Source organism: Pseudopipra pipra, chromosome 13 (genome assembly GCF_036250125.1).
Source record: "Pseudopipra pipra isolate bDixPip1 chromosome 13, bDixPip1.hap1, whole genome shotgun sequence".
NCBI classification, from domain to species: domain Eukaryota; kingdom Metazoa; phylum Chordata; class Aves; order Passeriformes; family Pipridae; genus Pseudopipra; species Pseudopipra pipra.
In genome coordinates this window covers 2,135,285-2,158,341 of record NC_087561.1, presented here as the reverse complement: position 1 = coordinate 2,158,341, position 23,057 = coordinate 2,135,285, and the positions used below count along the sequence as shown (strand labels likewise).

General features: G+C 50.2%; 1 protein-coding gene across 5 annotated transcripts in view; it reads right to left on the bottom strand.

The window, feature by feature from the left end:
* Positions 1-18,740: 18,740 nt before the first annotated feature.
* GABRA3 (gamma-aminobutyric acid type A receptor subunit alpha3) overlaps positions 18,741-23,057 on the bottom strand; it is a 66,534-nt gene continuing 62,217 nt past the window's right edge. For all 5 annotated transcript variants that reach the window (XM_064669603.1, XM_064669599.1, XM_064669600.1 and 2 more), the window contains exon 10: positions 18,741-19,291. In XM_064669603.1, the coding sequence (XP_064525673.1) occupies positions 18,962-19,291 (330 nt within the window). In that variant the 3' untranslated portion in view covers positions 18,741-18,961. The remainder of the gene's footprint in view (positions 19,292-23,057) is intronic.

Below are 23,057 nucleotides of genomic sequence, written 5' to 3'. Positions count from 1 at the left end.
ACCTTAAATTAGTGGCAGCAACTTGGCTCTGTGGTCTCTGTTTCTGTTCCCCCATCCACACTGCTACTGCTCGCCATCCAGGTGCCCTAGGGATTTCCAGACTCTCATCCCATCATGAAAAGAAGAATTTTCCATTGAGAAATACCGTGGTCTGGGGCTGCTTGCAGCTCTGAACTGTCTTGATTGGAGCCTGCGGGGGATTTCTCGGTGCTCAGCTCCCCAGCCGAGTAATGGAAGAAATAATCCTTATCTCCAGCATGTGCCCTCAGCGCCGAGGAATGCTGAGCTGCTCCCACCAGCCACTGTCCTCCTTAGGAATTTTCTTCAAAGTACGAACGGCTGGAGATCTGCACAGTAACAGCACATTTTAGAAGCAGTCACAGTGGGTAAAACCAAGTTCTCACCGTGCCCCTTGTCCCATCTTGCTGCAGCTGCTCAGAGCAGGTGCCAAGGAGAGGGGCAGGTATATGGACAGTTCCTCCCTCTCCAGGACCCTCCATCATTCAGCAGGTCACCTCTAACGAGTTATCCTTGTCCTGCTGTCTATTTGCTTTCCCAGGCTTTCTCTCCCTCCCTCTCCCTTGGCAGGGCTGGCAATTGCTTCCCACACCAGCTCAGGATGGAGAAGGGGAGCCAAAAAAGCCTTTGCTGTCAGGTTCCTTTATCTAGGCAGCCAGTCACAGGACAGCTGATGGCAGCAGCCAGCACCACTCCTGGTTGCCTGCATTTCTCTCCTGCTTCATCTCCAGAGGACCAGCTCCACCAGCAGCCAAAGCTTCCCAGAACTCAGAGCACTCCAGCCCTCGAGGCACGACCCCTCAGCTCTCCCCTTGCACTGAGCCTCACCACCTAATTGTTGTAATAGTTCTTCAAACACTTAATTCATCTTCTGCCATGATTCGGGTCTTTGTTCCACGCTGTGGCACAGAGGGAATAAAGCAGAGCAAGGACAGTGGGACAGCAGGCACCAAGGGGCAGGTGGCTGCTTCCCTTTGCCTGTGCACACACAGAAAATGAAAGCTACGTGTGGGGAGGTTTTTGTTTGTCAACACCAATGTGGTCCAGGTGAGATAATAACCACAAATGCACGGGGTTGGAGTGCACAGGACAGGGAGGGAGCAGCTATTGTGGCTGCCTGAATGGTTTGACTGCTGGCAAAGCAAAGCCTTTTGTCCACTGCTTTTTCTTTTTTTCTTTGCACATTTACTTGGCTGGTTACCTTTTGTGTTTTCCCTCTCTCCCCAGCATCATATTACTACATTTGGAGGATATTTCCAGAACTTCAGGCAAGGCCAGGAAAGTGTAATTCAAAGCAAGGGCTTTGCTGACCTGAACCTCTACTTCTAAAGGGGACATGAACTCTGCACTGGGGTCTGACTGTTTTGGTTGAATTCTCCCTGGCAAATTTTTAGCTCTTTGCCTGATACTTTTGATGAGGCATTTTCAGCCTGTCGGGCACAAATGAACCATCGGGTTCATCTGTCTGCAAAGTGATCTCTGTGCCACAGGGTGAGCCAGCTAAACCCCAGATAGACCTTTCCTGTCTTGGACTGGATGATGGGATGATTTTTTAATCAGAAGAATCACAGATGGCAGATAAATGAAAAGCTTCAAAAAACCAAATTAATATTTATTTATGCTAGAATTCACTGTCCCTTCGGTTTTCAACATATTTGTGCATCGAGGGGTTATTATTGTTTTGAACTTCCCTGACCAACTCTAGCCCTGAGCATAGGAAACAAGCTAGAAAGATTTGGAGTCATGCCACACAAGCAGGCTCGAGGCATGGAGACACCTGAGAACTGGAACATTTTCACAACTGAGGCTTTGATTCTCTAATCCTCCTGGTGTTCACATGGAGGGGAGAGAGAGGGATTGTTTAACTTTGAAACTCCAAAATGGCCTTGGTGCCCACCAAGGTTTTACAGAGTGCTTGCAACACAGCAGGAGGCAGAGATTAAGCTCTAAATCCATGTTTTCTCCCTGAAAAGCTGTGCTGATCACTAATCAAGTGAACTCCATGCTCTCACAAAATATTTATCTACATCTTCAGAACCCCCTGCATGGGAGTTGGGCATGACTGGTAGGAAGCAGCTGGGAGCAGGACCATGGAAGTCCTTCAGCCTGAGCTTGGAGTGCCCCTATGGAGCAAAGCAGGGACAAAGAGAGGGGTGGAAGAGCTCAGGGGGATGGAGGTGCCTCATCAGAACCATGACAGCATCAGCAGCAGCCCGAGCCAGCAGAGCAGGGAAGCTGGACAGTACCTCCAGGCAGCACCACTGCCCCCACACAGCTCTCATCTGTCCCCCACTCACATAAATCTCATTCCCCTCAAATGCTGCCCTGTGAAACGTCCTTTCAGCAGGTTCCTACAAAATACAGGACTTTCCAAACCAGGCTCTGATTTTCCATAGCTCCTTCCAGGAGGTGAGGAGCAACAGGCTGTGACTCTGCAGCCTGTGAGACCAAGGGGAGAGGTGATCATTCCCCAGAGGGGAGGGCCACAGCCAGCTCCTGCTCTGGGAATTTTGGCTGAGATGCCCCTTTGTGGGAAAACCACAACCTGGGCAAGACTATGAGAGAGATGCAGCCCTTTCAGGCAGTAGGAAAGCAACAGTGGAAGGGCACTGAGCCTGCATACCACATGAGAAGTCCTATCATGTGAACCCCCTTTTGGAAATGCTGTCCTGGAAACCATCCCCTGGTGTGCTGCTGCAGGAGCACTGCCCATCCCACCGGCCACAGGGACATCCTGGCACACGTGCCCAGGAACTTGTGGGCTCTGCTCAGAGGAAACATCACCAAAAGCACTCCCCAAACCCCTGAGTTAAGCACTGAACAGCAGGCACACAGCTGGATATCGCTGGACTGGTGGGACATTGACCCTGCACATGCACCACGCTGCAGCTCCCCAGTACCCAGATTCTACCCAGGAGCTGCTGTACTCAGAGGCACAGGCAGAAGGAAACAGGCTGTACCTTTGTCTGCCATGGTCAGCACAGCTTGTCTCAGCCAGATCACTGGCTATGCAGAGCCCTTGGCTCCCTCAGACTGAGATAATTAAGATGGAATAGCACATGGTCTAGTGGAAGATGTCCCTGCCCCTGGCAGGGTGGTGGGAACTACATGGTCTTTCAGTTCCCTTTCAACCCAAACCATTCTGTGATTCCATGATATAGTGCATAAAATTATGAGGCAGAGGATGGACAGGGATCAAGGGTTCACCTTCTCTTCTAATGCAAGTGTGCAAGAAGATGTCAAGTGGAGAGGGAAAACCATAGCCCCCAAACCTAAATTAGGCATGTTTTTATACCGCAATTAAACCAGGAAGCTCTTTTCTGCAGGATGTTGTGGACACAGATGATAAGAGTTCAAGGAGCAGCTGGACCAAATCACAGAATAACAACCCATCAAGAGTTGTTATAATCAAATATTTTCAGCTGGAAGGGACCTACAAGGATCACTTAGTCCAACTGCCTGACCTCTTCAGGGCTGACCAAAAGTGCAAAAAAAATTATTAAGGGCATTGTCCAAACAAATCTCAACACTGACAGGCTTTGGGCATCAACCAGCTCTCCAGTAAGTCTGTTCCAGTGTTTGACCAGTGAAGAAATGCTTCCTAACACCCAGTCTGAACCTCCCCTGGGACAGCCTTGAACCACTTTAACACATCCTATCACTGGGTACCAGGGAGAAGAGCTCAACACCTCTCTCCCTGCTCCCCCTCCTCAGGAAGCTGCAGAGAGCAGTGAGGTCACCCCTCAGCCTCCTTAACAGAAAGGGAACACAACACAGTTAAACAGAAGAAGGCTGTGGCTTTTACAGGCGAGTCCCTGAACCACAGATTGCTGGAGGTTGGGAGAGCACCCTGGTGAAACTCTGCAAGATGCAGGAGAGGGAAAGAGAGCCCGAGATTATAGGGCAACATCTGCTGTTTGGCTGTTATAGAAATCAGACACTCTTTAGATGAGGCTTTGGGCTCTCCCAGCGTAGCAGCTCTTCTGTCCCCCCAGCAAACACTTGCACTAACACTGGGTTCATTTTAGGAATACCTGCCTTTTCTCCTCCACATAGCAGGGCAAGATGTTTTCAGCAAATAACTTATGCCTTTAAGCAGATGCCATTTCTAGGCATCTAAAGCAGTGCAAAAAATCAGTTCAAATTCCCTGAATTCTGCCACCAACAGAAGCAACAAATGCTCTGAAGGGCTGAAAAAAATCACACAGAGAAGGGTTGGAGTCCTTCAAAAACACCCTTTTATCACTAATTCCAAAATGTTTCCATTTCAGGCACTTCCCATACACACCAGGTCCAGGCTCTGTGTGAGCCCAAGAAGCACAGACCCAGTTTGCTGCTCTCCCCAGGGGTTACCTCCCCCCAGAGCTCCCTCCTCACCACCACACTCCATCCTGCTCTGGGAATCTCTCACCTGGCCAGTGCAAGTCCCAGGAACTGCTTTGGGCTGGGGCAGGATCCCAAACCAGCATAAAACCATTCCAGCAGCAATCCTCTCCAAGCCCTAGAGCTCCTCCCATGTCCTAAATAGTCTCCATGTGGTGCCTCTGCTTCCTGCAGCAGCTGTGGGCCTCGACAGCTGGGGAGTTCTGCAGACCCACCTGGGCTTCACAGAATCACAGAATGGTTTGGATTGGAAGGGACCCTAAAGATCATCTCGTTCCAACCCTCCTGCCACGGCCAGGGACACCTTCCACCACACCAGGTTGCTCCAAGACCAGTCCAAACTGGACCTGAACAGTTAATTTCCTCTCATTATCTCCCTCCCTCCCCAAACCACCTGTTGCAGCTGAGCTGAAACAGCTTCCTTTCCCACCTGCCTTGGAGAAAATGACATTTTCTATGCAAGATTTTAAGTGCCAAGGGGTTGTTTTAGCTTTGGAGAGAAGTTCTCCCAAATGGCCACCCTAGTCCAAGCAAAGGAAAAGACACAGCACTTCGAGGGCATATAAATTATGCTGAAGAGGGTTTAGGATAAAGGCTGCAACCCAGATCCTGGTAACACCAATGCACCAGGTTCTCCTTTCACACTGTGATCCGGCCAAACAACTTCACTCACAGACCTTGGATGACCCCTTGGAGAACATTTAGGGGGCTACAGAACCAAAGGCTCCAACATCAGGGTGTTGGCTGGACCCAGATGCCAAATGCTGACTGTTGCACTTTGTGGTGTGCCTTTGAGTTTCAGGCTGATTTTCACTTGGAAAGGAATTCAGAACTATACAGCCTTTGCTGATTTTACACAATGTCTCCAAACAGGGAATCTTTCTTCAGAAGCCCAGGGTTTCCCATCTGGAAATGTCCCCCTACAACCCTGGCTCAGACTGACTCATATCCAGAGGGGTTACCATTACCTGGGTTTGGCTTCCAGAGGAGCCACAACCACTCATAATCACACCTGTGAAAAAGCATGTTGATATCCAGCTCTGAATGAATGTCTTGGCTTCCAGAGTATTTTGGCTAGTATAGTACACATTGACCCAAATTGTTTCAGACCTGGTAGAACACAACGCACTTGTGGGCGATACATTTGAAATTAATTAAAAATTGCTCCCATCAGACCTGCTTCTGTCCCTCTTCACTACCAGCACAGAGGTCTCCTGGACCAGCCCTGAGAGCCACTGAACTCTCTCTCTTCACAGGAAAAACGATCTCTTCTCTCCAGGGCTGAGTTTCGGGGAACAAAGCAGCATTAGCACGTTCTGATTGTGTTTGACTCCCATTATTTTGTGGAGTGCTTCATGAAACCTTAATTTTTTTTTTTCTAAAAGTATTTTCCACAGCTAAATTTCACTCCATTTTCTTCAGGCAATAAATGAATTTTGTTTACAAAGTACTTCAACAAGGCTTGAAATTTCATTTATGGAAAATGGGCCTCAGACGTCCAAGGCATTTGAAACTGTGCTGAAATATGGCAATTTCAGGCACTTACCTGTCTCCTTCCTGCAAGTCTCCAAATCAAAAGTTGCCATGACAACGAAGCCCACTCTCAGTCCAGCAGAATGAATTTTATGTGACGTCATTATTAGCCAGGACCCAACAAAATTACTCAAATGAGGTCCCCAGACAGCGGGACTGCAGAAAGCCCAAACAAGCAGTGTAACAATTGCTCTCCAAGCTTAGCAAAGGAAGGGAAAGGTCACCCAACGCCCCAGAAATAATTCTTTAAAAAACATCCCAAACAGGCTGACCTCTGCTCTGTGCCCCCCCAGGGCTAAGGGAGCAGACCAGCTCTGCCCTGGCACAACTGGGCTGGTTTTCCACCCTGAGAAGTGGCACAGTTTCCTACACTTCCCAGCAGACAGGCACTGGTGTTCCCAGTGGGAATGCTGACTTCCCAGGAAGCTGGTTTGTATTCTGTTGTCTACACAGAAATCCAAAAGGGAGAGGAGTTGTTTCTATGGGTGAGATGCAATTTCTGGCCACACTGAGCTCCCCATGGCCAGCCCAGGGCTCCTTCCCCCAACACCTGGAGCATCCTTACCCTAAGGCAGGGAACTCTGGATGTCTCTACTCCTCACCCAGGACATCAACATCACTGTGTGAGGGCAAACCCTCGCCTCAGGGCTTCCCTTGCCCAGGACCAGTGAAGGTCAGCCTCCACATCTCTGGACAGTTGCTAAGAGATGCTTCCCTTTATATCACTTCCATCTCTGGCAGTGTTCAAGGCCAGGCTGGATGGAGCTCTGAGCAACCTGGTCTAGTGGAAGGTGTCCCTGCCTGTGGCAGGGGATTGGAACAAAATGATCTTTAAGGTCCCTTCCAACCCAAACCATTCTGTGATTCTGTGATAACCATGGTCAGGTGAACCCAGCCCTGTCCTCCCAGTGAGGACGTGAGTGACGTTCTCCAGTCCCAGTTGATTCAGTGTTCACATTTGAAAACAACTATATTCTGGCAGAAGCTGTTCTCCAGAGGAGGGAGGGGGAGTCACTCAGCAATGAGTTGTTATAGATGGTTATTCAAGCATAATAAATCGTCCTTATCAATCCTGTCTCACTACCCCTCATGATTTATGCTGGGTGTAATAAGGCAGTATGAAGGCAAAGGCTGGTTTTACAGTCAAACTGGGGATTACAGTCTGGTGTAGATATTGAAAAATTCAAAGAGAAATTGTAAGAGGAGCCTAAGGAGCTTCTCTTGGATGCTGGGAGATGGGCTGCTGAGTGATGGTCACTTCCAGTGCAGGCCTGGGCTGATGGATAGCTGAGCTGGGGTCAGGCCAGAGACTTCCTGCTCCCAGGCTTCTTGGACAAGTGTAAAACCCACACATGCTGGGAAAATTGTGCATTGACTTTAGAAAAGCTTTCTGTCCATATTATATTGATTTCTTTCTTTTTTTTTTTTTTAATCCCTATCACTGCCTGCTTTTCTTTCTTTTCTGAATAAGCTCAGCCATACTATTTTGTCTCCTATTCTTCACAAAAAGCCAAGTACCTTTCCCCTTATAAAAAACTTGCCACTCTGCTGGGAGCTGGGAGCCTTTGCCTTCTGATTGCCTCATTAACAGAGTTATCCCAGACCAGTCCTTCTCAGCCCTAAGATTCCAGTTTATGGCATCACATCCAAAGGAGAGTTTATGGACCTGAAAGCTTGGCTTCTTTCCCCCAGCTGTGCTGTGTAATAAACACATACTGCTTTTCCCTACCAGCCTGTCCTCACTTACATCCTCAGACTATCATGGCTGCAGTTTCTCCTCTGCCAAAGCCACTGCTGCAAATGCCTCCACTGCTATTTATGGGGGATCCCAAAGTGCTTTTATAAAGTACCTAATGCTCAGCTAGCTCCTGCAACTCCCCCCTTCTGAAGAAGATCACCTGGTGCTGTTTTTCAGAGCTATTTTTCTCTCTGCCTGCCAAACGGGTGGTCGTGGGGATGGCACAGCCCTGTTCTCTCAGGGTCCCTGCTGTTCCCAGGCTGGCTGACTCCCCTGTCCCACCTGAGTGCCCTACAGCTGGGTATTCCAAACCCTCCACTGCAAAACCCTCCCTATAGCCCCATGAGGCTGTAGGGAAGGACTGAATCCAACCTGTGGTTGGACCAGGGATTGTGGGAGCACACGGGGTAGGCACCTGCTTTGCTGGTGATGCTGCAGGGTTGTCCAAGGAGACCCAAGGAGCCCCACAGTTCCCACACAGGAGATGTCATCCTTTCCCTGGGGCCAGAGCTCCTTCTCCTGCCTCCCCTGAAGCCCCGCTCTGGCACATTCCCTGTTGCTGTGGGGTGAAGGGGCTGTACTGTGCTTGGCACCCACCCCCACAGCTCCAGGCACATCACCTGCTCCCCTCCACGGCCCAACGCTTGCTGCTGCCTTAGGGGTGGTGGAGAAGAGGACATTTTCATGCCCGTGAAGGACACTGAGGATTCCCAGAAGGAGCTGAGCACATCCGTGCTGGGAAGCAGCCCCCCTTGCTGCTCTGGCTGCTGTTTACACATCATCCATCTGATGAGTGTGGAAAGGGAAGGTGGTGGGGGCTTTTCCCACCTCTGATGGCAGAGAGTGTGTGCCTGTGAGGGGAAAGCATTGGGATCTCCCACAGAGCCACTGCAGCCTGCCAGGGCGAGGAAGTGTAAGGGAGAATGAATCCTGGGAAGCCACAAACCTGCCAGGAGAAGGGGTTCTCTGTGCAGTGGGGAGACCACAAAGTCTCAAACCATGTTCCTTCTGACAAACTGCTGATGGATGAGTTCGTTCAGGAGGAATTGCAGAAGAAAGCACTGTTTGCTTAGGAGGCAGCCAGCACAGCCTGGGAAGAGCCCTGCAAATGAGAGTCATGCCATTTTAGACTTACTTGTCTTAGAGGGTGAAGGAAGCAGAGAAGAGAGTTCCTCCTGCAGGAGGAATCATTCCTTGATGCTGGGATTTTTGATCACACCGCCCCAAAATCATGAGGGTCAGCTCAGGGCTGGCTTTGGGGCTCTAACCCCACCTCATGGGGGGGTTGTTCAAAGAAGAAGGTTCTGAAACAGTGACCCTTTGAAGGCAGAAGATGAACACTGTGCCCCAAGGGGCCCTTTCCTTCGTGGGGCTGTGGGGCTGAGCCATCCCCCCTGGACATGTTACAGCCTGACATGGGGGAGACATTATCTGCTCCCCAAGTCCTGGCACCTCAGGAGCCCCATCAGCTGTGCTGCCCTCCCCTCACCCCGAGCACTGCTGTGTTATGAGCACCTAATAATAAAACCCAGCTATTGCATTCCTAAGACACCTGTCAGCCTGAGCAGTAAGTGCTGGGGTAATAAATACTTGTTCAGTTCTGCCTCTTCTCTGCCAATTCTCCCGGCTCTGCCTGTTTTCATTAGTATTTCTTTTCTGTGGACACTGCAATTACACCCTGTTCCTCTTCAGGGCCCTTGTTCTAGGTTCAAATAGAGAAGTGATAATGCAGGGAAGCATTTCACATTGCTGTTTATTTTTGTCTTCTGAGTCAGGAAGATCTTTTCAGGCTGGGACCAACTCTGTGCAGTTTTGATTGAGCAAGGACTGAGGCTGGGGGGGTGTGGAGTGGCGGAGGGCTGGCAGGGAAAGCGGTGAAAACTTCAGGTCCCAGCTTTTATGGTTTGAAACAGTGGTGGGCTCCTTCCCTGCCTGCTCCTGCCGAGGTCACAAGCTCTGCTCCTTCCTCGGGAAGACATAAGTATGCAGCCTGTGCTGCTGAGACCCATGGTAACTCTCCATCTGCCACAGCAGCTGCGAGCCCCAGCGCTCCCGAGCCTCTCCTGTCATCCGAACCTCGGAGGAAGGGGGAGGATTCAGCTGAATGCAGCAAATTCAAACGCCTAACTTTTTTTTTTTTTGTCCGAGGTTGCAATATGTTTGGAGATATTGTCCCGCCAGCAAGTCCCTGGTGCAGCATACAGATGGTGCTCAGGGAATCCGGGGAGAGGGGAGGGCTTTGCGTTCCTTCTTCAGGCGTGGAAAACAACTGATGCTGTCACTGGAGTTATTTTCTTCTCCTGCTATTTCCCAGTGGTAACCGGGGGGAGGGGGAATATGCAAGATTTGGGTAAATCATCAATATTTTTAAACTAAAAAGTAACCAAAAATGCAGAAAAAGGCCCCGGGGGAACAGCAAATGTTTCAAGCTTAACGCAATAGGGAGAACTTCTGCGTTTCTTGCAGGTGATTTTTCTCCTTCTTTTGCATTTGAAGAGATTTGCTTCATTTCAGATCTTTCTACCAAGTGAGAAAAAAAATCCTTCTTTCTACTAGTTGCTAAATATAACTTCTCATGCCTCCAAGGAGATGCAGTGGAGTGTCCAAATGAAGCCCCTACACCTTGGACTTCTTACCCAGCAGACCACACACTGGACACGTCACACCAGGGGATGTGTCGTGGATGTGTCTGTGTGCTATTAAATCTCCAGTTTGTTGTCTACAGGGTAGCCACAATCAAAACTCCCTGCAGGAAAGGTCTCTGGATGATGGTCAACCCCAGTCATGCCTGGAAGATCTTTTGGTGGCCCAAAGTGAGAGGGCATCTGAACAGCACAGCAGGGGGGGGGGAGGTTGAAGGCCCACAACCTTCCTTGGCACAAATTCCATCTACATATGGCTTAAGACATTTGGGCTGAGAGCCCCCATGTCCTTCTCCACACCAGGGTGTCTTGAAGGTGTGACTCAGCTGGAGAAGTGTGTGTGGTGGGTTGGATAAGCCAGTGTCTTACAGAATCACAGAATGGTTTGGGCTGGAAGGGACCTTAAAGCCCATCTCATTCCACCCCTGGCACGGACAGGGCAGGGACACCTTCCACTATCCCAGGTTGCTCCAAGCCCCATCCAACCTGGCCTTGGACACTTCCAGGAATGCGGCAGCCACAGCTTCTCTGGGCAACCTGTGCCAGGGCCTCATCACCCTCACAGGGAAGAATTCCTTCCCAATATCTAATCTGAACCTGCCCTTTTTCAGGGTAGGTTTCAGGGTGTGTCTTGGCCACGGCCTCTTCTCGCTGTCCCCAGAGCAGCAGAAAGCTCCATTCATGCTGTGCACAGAGAAATGCCCAAGAGCTCCACTGGAAAAGCAAAGTCTGACCATGAGCCACACACTGCAAGAAAAGAGAACACCTCAGGGTCTCCTTTTTGCCACCACTCACACCCCTGCCATTCTGTCTTTGAGCTCGTTCCCAAACTCCCCAGCCAGACACAACGGCAAGCAGAGAATATTTTCAAGCACCTTTACTTTCCCACAGACTATTATTTTTAATGTGCAGGTAGCCCAAAGCCCAGAGGACTGGCTGCCTGGACTCCCCATCCCTATGTGTATCAACATTATTTGCCTTTGAGAAACACGGGGGGAAAAAAATGACACAGGGTTTTTTTTTAAAATATGAATTTTTATTTGTTTTGATTGGAGTTCGAGAGAGTGGGTAGAGTGGAAAAGCGGAGTGATTTAATTCAGTGAAGAGGTCTAGTCCCGCCTTGTGTGTTAGATTAGGAGGTTAGTAGGTGTCAGAAGAGTCCTCCTCCTCCACTCAGTTTGCTGATCTTTTTCATTTAGTTCTTGTTTCTGATGCTTTGCTAATCTCTCTTCAGAACTTCACTGTAATTTTTTGAGGCATTTTTCTGTTGCTTTAACTTAGTGAAAAAGCTAAAAGCTGAAAAAAATGGCAGGACTCAAAATCCTGCCAATTAGAATGGGCAATTTTATTTTTCTTTTCCAGCAAAGGTTGAAAAATACGATTCAAAAATACAAACAGGCATTGAACATTGCACCAAAAAGCATCTGAAACACAAACCTCAGAAGGAAAGAGAGAGAAATAGAGAGAAGAAAGGTCACAGTTTCCATGAGAAATCCCTTAAGAAAGTGGCTACCAGCTAGTCAATAATGAAAATAAAGTCAACAAAAAATTTAAAAAATGCCTTTTTTTTTTTTCCTAGTTGTTAATTATTTACAGATGTAGTAACAGGATTGTCATGCATTAAACTGCTGCCAGCTAGATCCTATCTCATAGTGGAGTAAAGAGAGTCTCACGAGATGGAAAACAAAGCAGAGGACGTACTGGGGCTCAGACTGAACCTGAGGCAGTGAAGATGGGCATGTTCTCTGGTGATTTGCTCCTTCCCAGGATGGGCTGCCCCAGCATGATGCCAATGCCACTTTCCAAACCCTGGGCACCAGGGCTGCAGCTAAAGGAGCAGCTGGCGGCCTCACCTTCAGACAGGACATTTGCCTGCAGCTATCCCCAAGTCAGTTGACAGTGATAATCTAGTTGATGAAGGGATACTTGTGGCCACCTGACCAGGTTTGGTGGGCAGAGGAGGGGAACCCTTCAACCCTAAATGCAGCCTGGCAAAGGCAGTGGGGCAGCGACTCAGGTTTCCCAACTCTGCCCCTCCTTTTTGTGGTTGCAAAAATCAAATGATTCAACGTATGATTCCTGTTACATTTGCTGGGTGCCCTACAAAAAGACAGGAGGTATAGACAGACTTTTCAGGGGAAACAGAGTGCTGCTAGCAGTGTAACACGAGCCAATGGTCTCATCAAGCTGACAGGTCCTTCAAGCAGCACTGAAGAGAAGAGCCAAGAGCCTTCAAAGACTGTGGGAGCATCCTGGCTCACGCAGCAAACCTGGGACCAGGCTTCCCTCTCTAGGCAGATGGGATTGTTAAAGTTTTGTGCAGAAGAGATCTGCACTGGGACAGTGGGAATAGGACAGAGTAGGTAGAACATCATGTTTTGTCCTAAAGCTCCACGAGCGAAAAACAACATAAATGCTGGTTGGTGGTGAAGGATGACAGGTCCAACACTGGGACTAATCCAAGCCTAAGGCTCTCTGCTGGTTAAAGCAGCACAGATTCCAGTGATGGGAGGCAGGCATAGACCCAGAGCGAGAACCAGCTGGGGCAGATCCATCCTTCATTATCCTGGCTGGGACACCACAAGGCACAGGCTGACCACAACAGCCTCTCTCCAGCAGCAGGGGAGGGGACAGAGGAGCCACGAGTGCAACTGCAGCATCACTGCCTGAATGTTTCTCCTAAGCCAGGGGGTGAGGCAGGGGTGACACTGAGGGAGCAGACAGTGGGTACCTGCTCGCTCATCACTCAGGGGCTGCCCAGAACCTGCCCATGGCCCTGCTCGTGCTGAGATCGAGTACAGGCCCAGGACACAGCAGAAGCAAAAGTCTGTGCTTCTGCTGACCCCTCCCACCATCAGCACATGGTCAGGTATCAGCCCATCCCACCTGGATGAGCAGCAAGCAGTGGCCAAGTGCCAGCACTGCCCTGTGCTGTGCAGAAGAGATCCAGGTGAAGCACAGCCCCTACCTGTGGTGTTCCTCTGGCCGGGGACAGCTGGAGTGGATCCCACCAGGTTTTGTGCTCCCTCCTGAAGCAGGCTGAGGGTGGACACCTCACACGTGTTTACAATGCTTGGCTGCACATTCCCTGATGCTGCTATGGGAGGAGGACTAATGGCTTGTAGCATTCAGCTGTTGAAAAGCCATCTTGGGAACATCCTGGTGTCCAGGGCAGGACAAGGCCTGTGCTGGAGCAGCTGTGACCTCAGGGACTAAATTTTCCATAAAGATGCTGGGCAGCACTGCCAGCAGTGCCCTTGGTCCAGGCAGCAAGCCTGCACCGAGCCCCCAGAGCAGGGAGAGGCTCTTCTCCCTTGCTCCCTTTTTTCTCTGTGCCTCCCAAAGCCACCTGAGGACCAGCAGAGAGGGATGCACCTCATTCTGGAAGATTAGGCAAAGGGAATGAGAGGGAAGTAAAATAATTGAAAGTGGCTATTTTATCTTTCAAAGACAAGGAGGTTTGATGTTTATAAATAAAGAGTTTGTGAGCATAAATATACACACGCTCATATATATGTAAAAACTTTTGGCTGATGGAACAATAACAAGGTCAAATGGTAAATATTTATACCTGGAAGCCATCAATCTCATCTGTGCTGTGGCTTCTTGCCAAAAAGACCTTCAGAAGTAGTTTAGCTTGATGCAGAAAGAGGATTGGTGAATTGTTTGGATTTTTTTCTCTCTACTTTGATATTAATAGAGCATTTATGTTTCCATGAATGAGCTCTTCGCCCTGGTTAAGCCCTCCCCACCCCCAACAGGACTCATGGAAATGTTGTTTCTCTCCAATCTGCAAGATCCACACAGATATCTGGTGGGGTGGGTTAAAGTGTGGCCCCAGGGAGACACAATCTGGGGAAGAGGGGCTGGTCTGACACTGCATGCTGTGACAACCCAGCCCCACGGCCCCACGCCAGCTCTCCACCAACCCCAGGACCAAGAATATGGAAGGGGGGCCCTAGCACATCCCTGACAAACCCTTCCCCACATGAGCCTATTGGGAGAGCACCCTCTGCTGTAGAACTCTCCTCTCTCCTCTGCAAGAGGCAACAGCGCCAGGTTTTTCGAGGTCTGAGATGTTCTTAGCTGGACAGAGGGTCTCCTCGTGTGAGGTGATCTGCAACAGGGGAAATCCCTTCCTGGTGTGTGATGCAGCCCTATTATCCTTCCCAAGAGATGGCTGAAAGGGATCCAAGATATGGACAGGAGACATCAAGGCTGCAGGTGAGGGATGGATGCACCTCGTGCCCATAGGATGGGTTTGCAGGAACAGGCTGTTCACGTGCACGGCTGGTGTGTGGAAACAGCAGACTTGGGGTCTGCTTGCACAGGGGGTGTCACACAGGACCCTGACAGTGCCACTGAGCTGGCAGGGATCAGGAGAGAGTGACTGTGTTGGCCACAGCACTTGTCTGTAAAACCCTGGGAGTGGCAAGGCCAGTTCTGCTTATGCTGAGCTCAGTGCACAGACGAGAACCAGCAAGCTCTGTCTTGAGTGCCATGGTTCTGCTGGGTGATGTTCCAGAAGCTTCTGAGGTGTTCTGTGTGGGTAACTTCATCAGCCCCTTAGAAGGATGGGTGGCACTGAGGGACCACCTTTTCCCCAGCCCTCTCATGTCACCCTGCAGCAATGTTCTCCATGCTAACATAACATGGAGCTGGCAGCAACTCCTCCCCATCGAGGGCACCCCAGAGGAACTGACCCCACCTCCCTGGGGCTCTGAGTTCCTCACAGCCACACTGCTGTGCCCATGGGCAGCTTCAGAGGAGGGAAGAGCTGCCAGTGCCCAAATGTCCCTCTGACATTTCCAGCAGGAATGCAACTGCAGGCTTGGACTGCACTGTGTGTTTCCCAGGTGGTGCAAGCTGCAAAACAGGAGCCCAGACTGAACAGATCATTTTTATGACCCTCAAAGACTTCTAATTCCTGCCTGGGAAACTCTCATCAACTCAGGGAAGCTTTGGGTCTTGCCAGAAGAAAAGAAATACTGGAGTATTGAGGTTCGCAGCGAAATGATGTGCCCACTCTGTGCACCACTGTGGATTAGACTATCAGTGGTCATATACACATATATTTCTACACAGGATCAATTATAAAAATGGAGCCCTTAGATGCTATCACAGCAAGCAGTAAACCCCAGTAAGTGATGCTAGATTGGCTCTGGCCTGGCAAGCACTTAGAAGAAGCCCCCATCAACAGCCTCGTGTTAACTGGGAAGGAAATGTCCCAATTTGAGTTGCTGACAGTTTTATAAAAAAAGAACATTATCTCCTCTGTGATGTCTGCTGGCAGGAGATGTTAAACCACTTATTTATAACTATCTTCCCAAAATGCTTTCCTGCTTGGAAGCCAAACTAGAAATCCTGTTTGGTTTGTTGTCTTTAACCAAAGGATGCCGGTGTTTCTGCTTCCAGCTGGCAGAAAGACTCGGAGCCCATGCCAGGCTTTGGTTGGGAATAGGCTTGGCTTTCAAGGCATGCTCACACAGACACAGGAAGGCGGCCTTTTATCAGGCAGAGAGCAAAGTTTTGGGAGTCAGGAAGAGCAAAGATGAGCCAGCAGACGGATGTCACGGGTAAGCCAGATGGGTGGGCAGTGTCCTGGGGAGGGACAAGAGTCACAGCATCGCAGGGAGGGAAGAGACAGGCAGGAGAATCACCCTGACAGTTCAGTGAGACAGATCAGATCACCCACAGGAAGGGAGGAGGCTCAGGGGCTGTCTCAGTTCTGTGTCCAGCACTGCAAAGAGACCCAGCCCTGACACCCTGAGCATCACCCCGTGGCACTGTGCCCACATGGCCCTGGGCAGGCAGCAAAGGCAGCGCTGGGGGTGCTTGGGCTGCTGAGAAGCTGATGGTAAGACCTGACAATTTATGGAGACCTCTACAAAGCAGGCACAAACAGACTGCGAGACAACACGTGGTAGGATGTGGCTCTTGGGGTAGAAGGGATTTTTGGGAATGCCTAGGCTAGCAGAGGAGGCCACCTCTGCACCAGGGCCAGTATGGCCTTCCTGCTGGGGAGGCTGGGGAGCAGAAGGGTGGCAGCAGTGGCAGAGGGGACACTGCTGGCGTGGAGGGAGCACGAGGGAGGGTGAGAGGGTGAGGCCAGGGCTGTGGCAGTGGGGTGGCTGCAGCTGTGCAGGAGGCCCGTGCCAAGAGGAACCAGGTGCCAAAGAAGCCAGGATGCCCTCCCTGCCTGGCAGAAGGGCTGGGGACAGTGCACCCTCCCTCTGCTCCTCTCTGATGCTCTGTGCAAATGGGGAGAGCTCCTGGGGCTTCCCACCCAGCGGGGAGCCCTTGGGGATGAAAGGCACTGTGGAAATGTCATGGTTTGGAGTGTGGATGCTGTGAGGGAGGATGGGGAGAGAGCTGGTTTCCTCAGCATTAGCCTGTGGAGGTGCTTGTGGACCCACCACACCGGGGGCTGGGCTAAATGTCTCCAAGCTCCTCTCCAAATTGCAGCTGTGGGCAGGGGGAGTGACTGCACTGCTGTTGAGCCAGTGAGATTGGTAAAGGACAGGCAGGACACACACCAATGCCACTCACACTGCAGGACAAAGTGCCCTGGCCTTCCTCATTCCATCCTGCCGCCTCCATGGATATTCCAGGTGGGGCAAATCCTGTGCCTTGTGCTCAGCCCAGCTCCTGCACAGACAGGAGGGAAGCTGAGCCTGGCACAGCGGCTCAAAGCAGTGCTGCAGGCATCACCTTGGGGGTGCTGGGGCTTTGGCCTGGCTGCATGTGCCCAAAATGTGTTGGGAGCAGCTCTGGGGGGGCAACTGGAGGGGCAGAGGGAAGTCCAAAGAGAGAGGGGGTGAATCCCACTGCGGGAGCAGGACTGCTGGCAGGATGAGTGCTGCCCACGGGCTGGGGACGATACACCACCAGGCACAGGATGTCCTTCCTTGTAGCAGGACAGTGTGTCCGTGGGTCCAGGCACCAGGGAGCAGGGACAGATGGCTTGGATGCCACCATCTTGTGCTACTTCTGGGAAAGGGACAACCACTGGTTTTAGACCTTTACTGTGGTGGTCAGGAAGGGAGGAAAAGCCCCTCTCCAAGGTGCTGGAGGGCTTTCCCTGGAGGAGTGTGCAGGTTTTGGAGTTGGATCTTACCTCAGTGGCTTTGTGGGATGGCACCTGGCTCACGTGGCTCTGCAGGACAGCAGGACCACCCTGCTGTCTCCAAGAGCCCCTTCTGCTGTTCTCCCATGGTGATGAGGATCCTCAGGTGCACCAGTTCACAGGGGCAGGGAGACTCCCGGGGATCACCCGCCCCCTGTCTCATCCCCACAGGCTGCAGGATGGCCCAGGGTGGGTCCCACAGGGACCCAGCACGTGGCAGATGTGACCCAGCATCGCTGCCACTGGTGCACTGGAGCAGGGATGCACCATGATCCCACTGCCCTGGGCTGTGCTCCTCCCCATCAGTGTGGCTTACCTGAGAGGCAGGGGCTTCTCTGCCTAAATCCATGTGTGAGCAGTGAGATACTACCAAGGACTGCTGAATAGCCAAAGGAAGATGAATGGGAAGCTGGAAGAAGGGGCTGGGATAGAGAGGAGGTGCCAAGAAGGATAAGTGGATGGGGCCAAGAGAAAGCGATAAACCACCCACCTGAATGTGAACTCTCTGGTTTCCAGTCCTGATGCTGAACTCATGCAGCCTCACAGCTACTATTGCCTCAAAGGCTTTGTAAAGCTCCTCTCTTGATTCCCTGACTGACCCTGAGAAAAATTATTTCTCTGGCAAGAACCACACCACCTGCTAACCTGAATTGCCCCAAGAGTGCAGAATGGCAGACAGACAAGACCTTTCTCACCTGTTCCTGTCTGGAGAGAGACTTGGAGGAAACCAGCAGCTGGGTTTGGTGAAGACAGAGAGCAAGAAGTCCTGTCCACCACCTACAAGGTGCTGCCACCCTGTTCCACCCCTGCAATGGCTCCAGGGACCACAGCAGTGCTAGGTTTGCCCCCAGCAGGCACTGGGCTACAAGCTGGCCCATGCCACGCCTCTCCCTCCTGTCCCAGGGCTCCCCTGGTCCCACAGGTGACCAGCTCACCTGCATTCCCAGCCCAGGTGTGTCACCTCACACAAAGTGCCAGGCACTGAAAGGAGCCCAGCCAAGTGATGACACATCCTGGAGCCCAGGCCACCAGGAGCATCCCCCATGCTAGGGCAGTCCATGGCAGGAGAGGAGGGGGGGATGGCTCAGAGCAGCAGCCCCTGGGGACAGCAGTGAAATGTGGAATGGCAGTGGCATGAAGACTGTAGGGACCACAGGAGGTGGCAGAGGAGAGATGGAAGCACAGGGTGACTTGGGGGACAGCAGACTTACGATGTTAGAGGCACAACTTGTTATGATCCCTTTGTTTTTTGTTTGTTTTTTTTTTAAACTCCCATCATCAGAGGCAAAGTAAACGAAACTAAAGTATATAGGGATTAAATTAAAATCACAGTTTTGTTTACATTATAAAAGAGTGATCTAATAGGAATAATAATAATAATAATAATAATAATAATAATAATAATAATAATAATAATAATACCAAATGAACAATAATAATTAAACAAAATGAGAAAAGAAGAAGCCCTGGAGAATTCCTGCTTGGATGATGCTCACTGATGGAAGGTTTGTGTGACTGGTTTTATTGTTTGGGGATCATCCCTTTGATAGCTGACTCCCGGTTTACATACGTGGCCCAGTAGACTAAGTTGAAAATGGCAAAGAGGACTGGAAAGACGATGCGGGACATCTTGTCTACCTTGCTGACGCTGTTGTACGTCTTCTTACTCTCCAGGAGCTTCTCCTCCAGGCGGGGCATCTTCGGGGGCACGTTGGTGGCAGTAGCAGTGGCAGCAGCACTCTTGGAGATGGTGGGCAGGCCAGGGTCCTTGGCAATGTTGAGGGCATAGGTGGTGCCAACAATGTTGTAGGTGTTGTTGGTTTTCTTCGCTAGTGCCACCGGCTCTTTTTTCTAGGGAAGGTGGAAGGGGAAAAAAAAAAACAAAAAGACACAACATGATAGAGATAAAGTGACTGGAAATTGCACGGAGAACATTTTGTCCTCTGAGTTTACCTGCTTGTCCGGGTGAGAAGGTGGGAAAAGGTGTGAGGAGCAAGAGACCAAGGCGGCATTGTGGAAGGGAAGGAAGATGAGGTGAGAAGATGGCCAGAACCCATAACCACCGGCGCTTGAGGGCTGCTGGAGCAAAAGAATGTGCTGGCCTAGGGTGGACCAGCTAGTCCATGTAAGCCTGGCATACAGCATGTAGCACAGAGGGGTCCTGGCCTGGCACCCAGGTCCTGTTGGAAGTCAAAGAACTGAAGCCACGTAGCTGGGCTCGTGTCTCAGTGGCCCCTGGGATCAGAGGAGTGGTGTAACAAGGTGTGTGCTGCTGCACCTGAGCAATAGCTGCCCCAGTCAGGTGACTCCAAGCCTGGCTGAGAGCTGCAAGGTCAGTGTAAAGGAATGCAGGCTCAAACTGAGCAGACTCCTTGTTTTCTGTCTCATCTGTGGCTTTTGCTGCATGTAAGGTTCAGCTGTGGAGAGGTGATGCAGGAACGTACTCTTTAACACCCTGCGTGGTCATCCTGGAGGAAGAACTAGATTTTCTGCTTGGCTGACCTGCTTCCTGGGTCAGGTGAGAGGAGGAGACAGCAGAGGATTACAGGTTGATTTTTTTTTTTTTTTGTGGCAGACAGCCACTGGCTTTAAGAATGTGGATGACAGCACTGCAATATTTTTGCACCATTTCATACACTGCCTCAGTGCCCTGAGTTCCTCACAGGAACACCTCACAATTTAACACCATGGTGCTCAAAATGCTCCTGGAACTCTTTAGAGCACCTCCTGGCTTACCCAGGTAAGATACAGAACAGATGGAAGGCATTTGCACAAGCCCTGGATTTTGGGAATGCTCGACACAGTGCTACAGGGCAGAGGGAAGCCTCTCATCTCACCTTCATACCTAAGGGTTGCTACAAATCACAGGAGGTGAGTGCACCCCTCCCAAACACTGTGCTGTCCATGCTGCAGGGAGGAAAACTTGCAGAGCAAACGGCAAGAGAGGCCCTTATGTGTCAGACGTGATGTACTGAAGGATGATGGAAAGTGCTGGAGACAGCTCAGATGTTAATGAGGATGAAGGGACAGGAGGACGGACCTAGGAAGTCATGATAGGTGTTGCCCCCACTCTGGGGGTCTTCCTGTTGCTGTCAAGGACCTGAGACCAGCTGCACTGCAGGCCATAATGTGTAAAGCAATCCAGGTCTACAAGGAGAAGGCCACTGAACGAAATGTATTCATCAGGCACCCTCCTCATCCCAGCACTCCATGGGTGTCCACTGCAATGACACCCAGAGCCAGCACCAGACACAGCAACGACTCCTGGGGGGACTGATATCTAAACTCAGAACAGGGTGTGCCTTTGGATCTCATTTTCTATTCCAAAGCAACTGAAACACAGGGTAGGGCTCATCCAGGCATTTTCCAGGGCTGCTTGGCAAGGTACCTACGAAGGGAGCACGTCAGGAGAAGGGCAGTATGTGCAGCCAGCAGGACCTGTCCAGCTCCCCACCAGGGCCTGGGAACTGGTGGCAGGCACCATCATGGGTAGCACTGGGAGCTGGAAAGGCCAGATTCACCCAGCCTGCTCTGCAGAGATACTCCCAGGACTTTAGCTTTCAGTGCTGCACTTCCATTTTAAAGGTGACTACAATCACCATGGATATTTCTGGTTACCTTCGGAAATGAATTTTCCACGGTGATTTTCAGAGAGACACTAAAAGCAGACTCCTGTGCAATCTTTAAACCTCTCTCCAATAACACCACAGCAGGCCTGCAGCCTTGTAGTAATGCCAGCAATTACAGAAATTAGGTTGCTGTTAGGAGAAGGTCTAAATATCTTGAGGCTCCAGATCAGACTGAACCACTGATCGGACCATATTCATGGTCTTTTATGGGGGAGGTTGTTGTGATCTTTAACAATTAACTGAGTGACTGATTCTCAGTCATTAGAGACACGTGGACATGTACCCCCTGCACAGTGGGTGAACTTTTCCTGCTAAAGAGCTGACAAGAAGCATATGAAGGGCTAAAGATGTTTCACCTTCTAAAACATTAAAATATGCTTAAGTATGATTACTTATTAACACAGCTAGAGGAGGTAATAAAATAATTAATAATCAGTAATGAAATGAAAAACAGATTGTTGTTTGCAGAATGTAATTGGAAGTGCACTGTGATTATCTTAGTATTAATCAGCCATGTTATTCATTAGAGGAATAGGATGAATCCAAGTGACATGACATTTTCAACCTGGTCAGCTTTTCTGCCCTAGAGTGGATCCATCGTGCCTGGCTAAAGGCACCTGAAAACAGCTGGATGAAACAGTAAAGTCAGGCAAATCTGAACACTGTGGGTGGTGACAGTGTGCTACTGCTCCTATTAGTGTGATCCAGAGCCCCTAAGCACCCATTTGGGCTTTTCTGGACCTCAGATCAGGCTGTTCAGGTGAGTTATAGCCAGGGCCTTTTCCCAACCACCTATGGAGTCTTCTGCCCTGGTCCAAGCTGGAAGCACCCAGAGCATACACTGCCTACACCGAGGCACACGTGTGCTCTGGCTGTGTTCTGCTCCTGAGATGTCAGAAGAAATGGTGCAGGCTGTTTGCTAGGCTGTGCTTTATAAATAAATGTTTCAGGCAAGATTTTGACAATCAAACAAAGCAAAACGTGCTTGTTGCTGTCAGCTGCAAAGTAGCCTCCAGCCTCCACCCTGCACCTTTTATCTGTGAGGAGTTACTGAAACAGGAGGAAGAGTGGATAAACAGAAGGAAACTCCACATTTGCTTTGAAAACTAGTCCCATTTAAAACATTTAGTTTCCAAAGCAACTCCTGTATTTATGGCCCAGTTTAGGCACAGGGAGACTGAACTGCTGCACAGAGATATCCCTGTGCTGCTCTCCTTAGGAAAGAGCTGTGAAAGTGGTCTAGAGAGAAATCTGCTCCCTGGATATTGCAGTCTGACAGGTTCTTCAACAACACACATGCTGGAAAATAATAGTACTTTTGCTAAATATTTTCTTGTCTTCAAGCCTCTCTATTGAGGAACTAATGACTGAAACCCTAAATTATGGAAACAACTGGTTCTGCCTATGGTCTGCATGGGATTCCATTCTCTGTACCTGCTCCTTGGCTAGAAATCTGGGTTGGAAGCACTGTCCATCTGAATTCTGAAGGTCACCAATATCTGCAGAACTTGAGAAATCCAAGTGGCTGCCACTTGTCATTCTACAGAAAAGTCACTTAAATGACCTCAAAGCAGCTCTAGTCTCTGACATACTTCTATCCCATAATTCAAAGCCCAGCAAATGCAGTTGCTGTTCCAGCAAACATGTCACTCCTTCCTCACTCCAGCCAAAGTTCTGCCCTGCAGAGACTTGCTCCTACCATGGAACAGCAGCCAAGTGTTTTACACCAAGAGCCCTGGACCCTGAGCAGTCAAAGGCTCTGAAAAACACAGCCTTGCATGAACCAGCAGGCCAATGCCAGGTTACTGTCAGCTGCTGGTGCAACTTTTGGCATCACTCATCCCTCCCATATCTTCATTTAGATTACATGGGACTGAGTCCAATGATCTTGTGCTCCCTGGATCACCAGAGAAAGACTCAGAGGTTGGATAGAGTTAATAATCAGCCCAACATGCCACACAGTGTTGAGAGTAAGAGGATGAAATGCT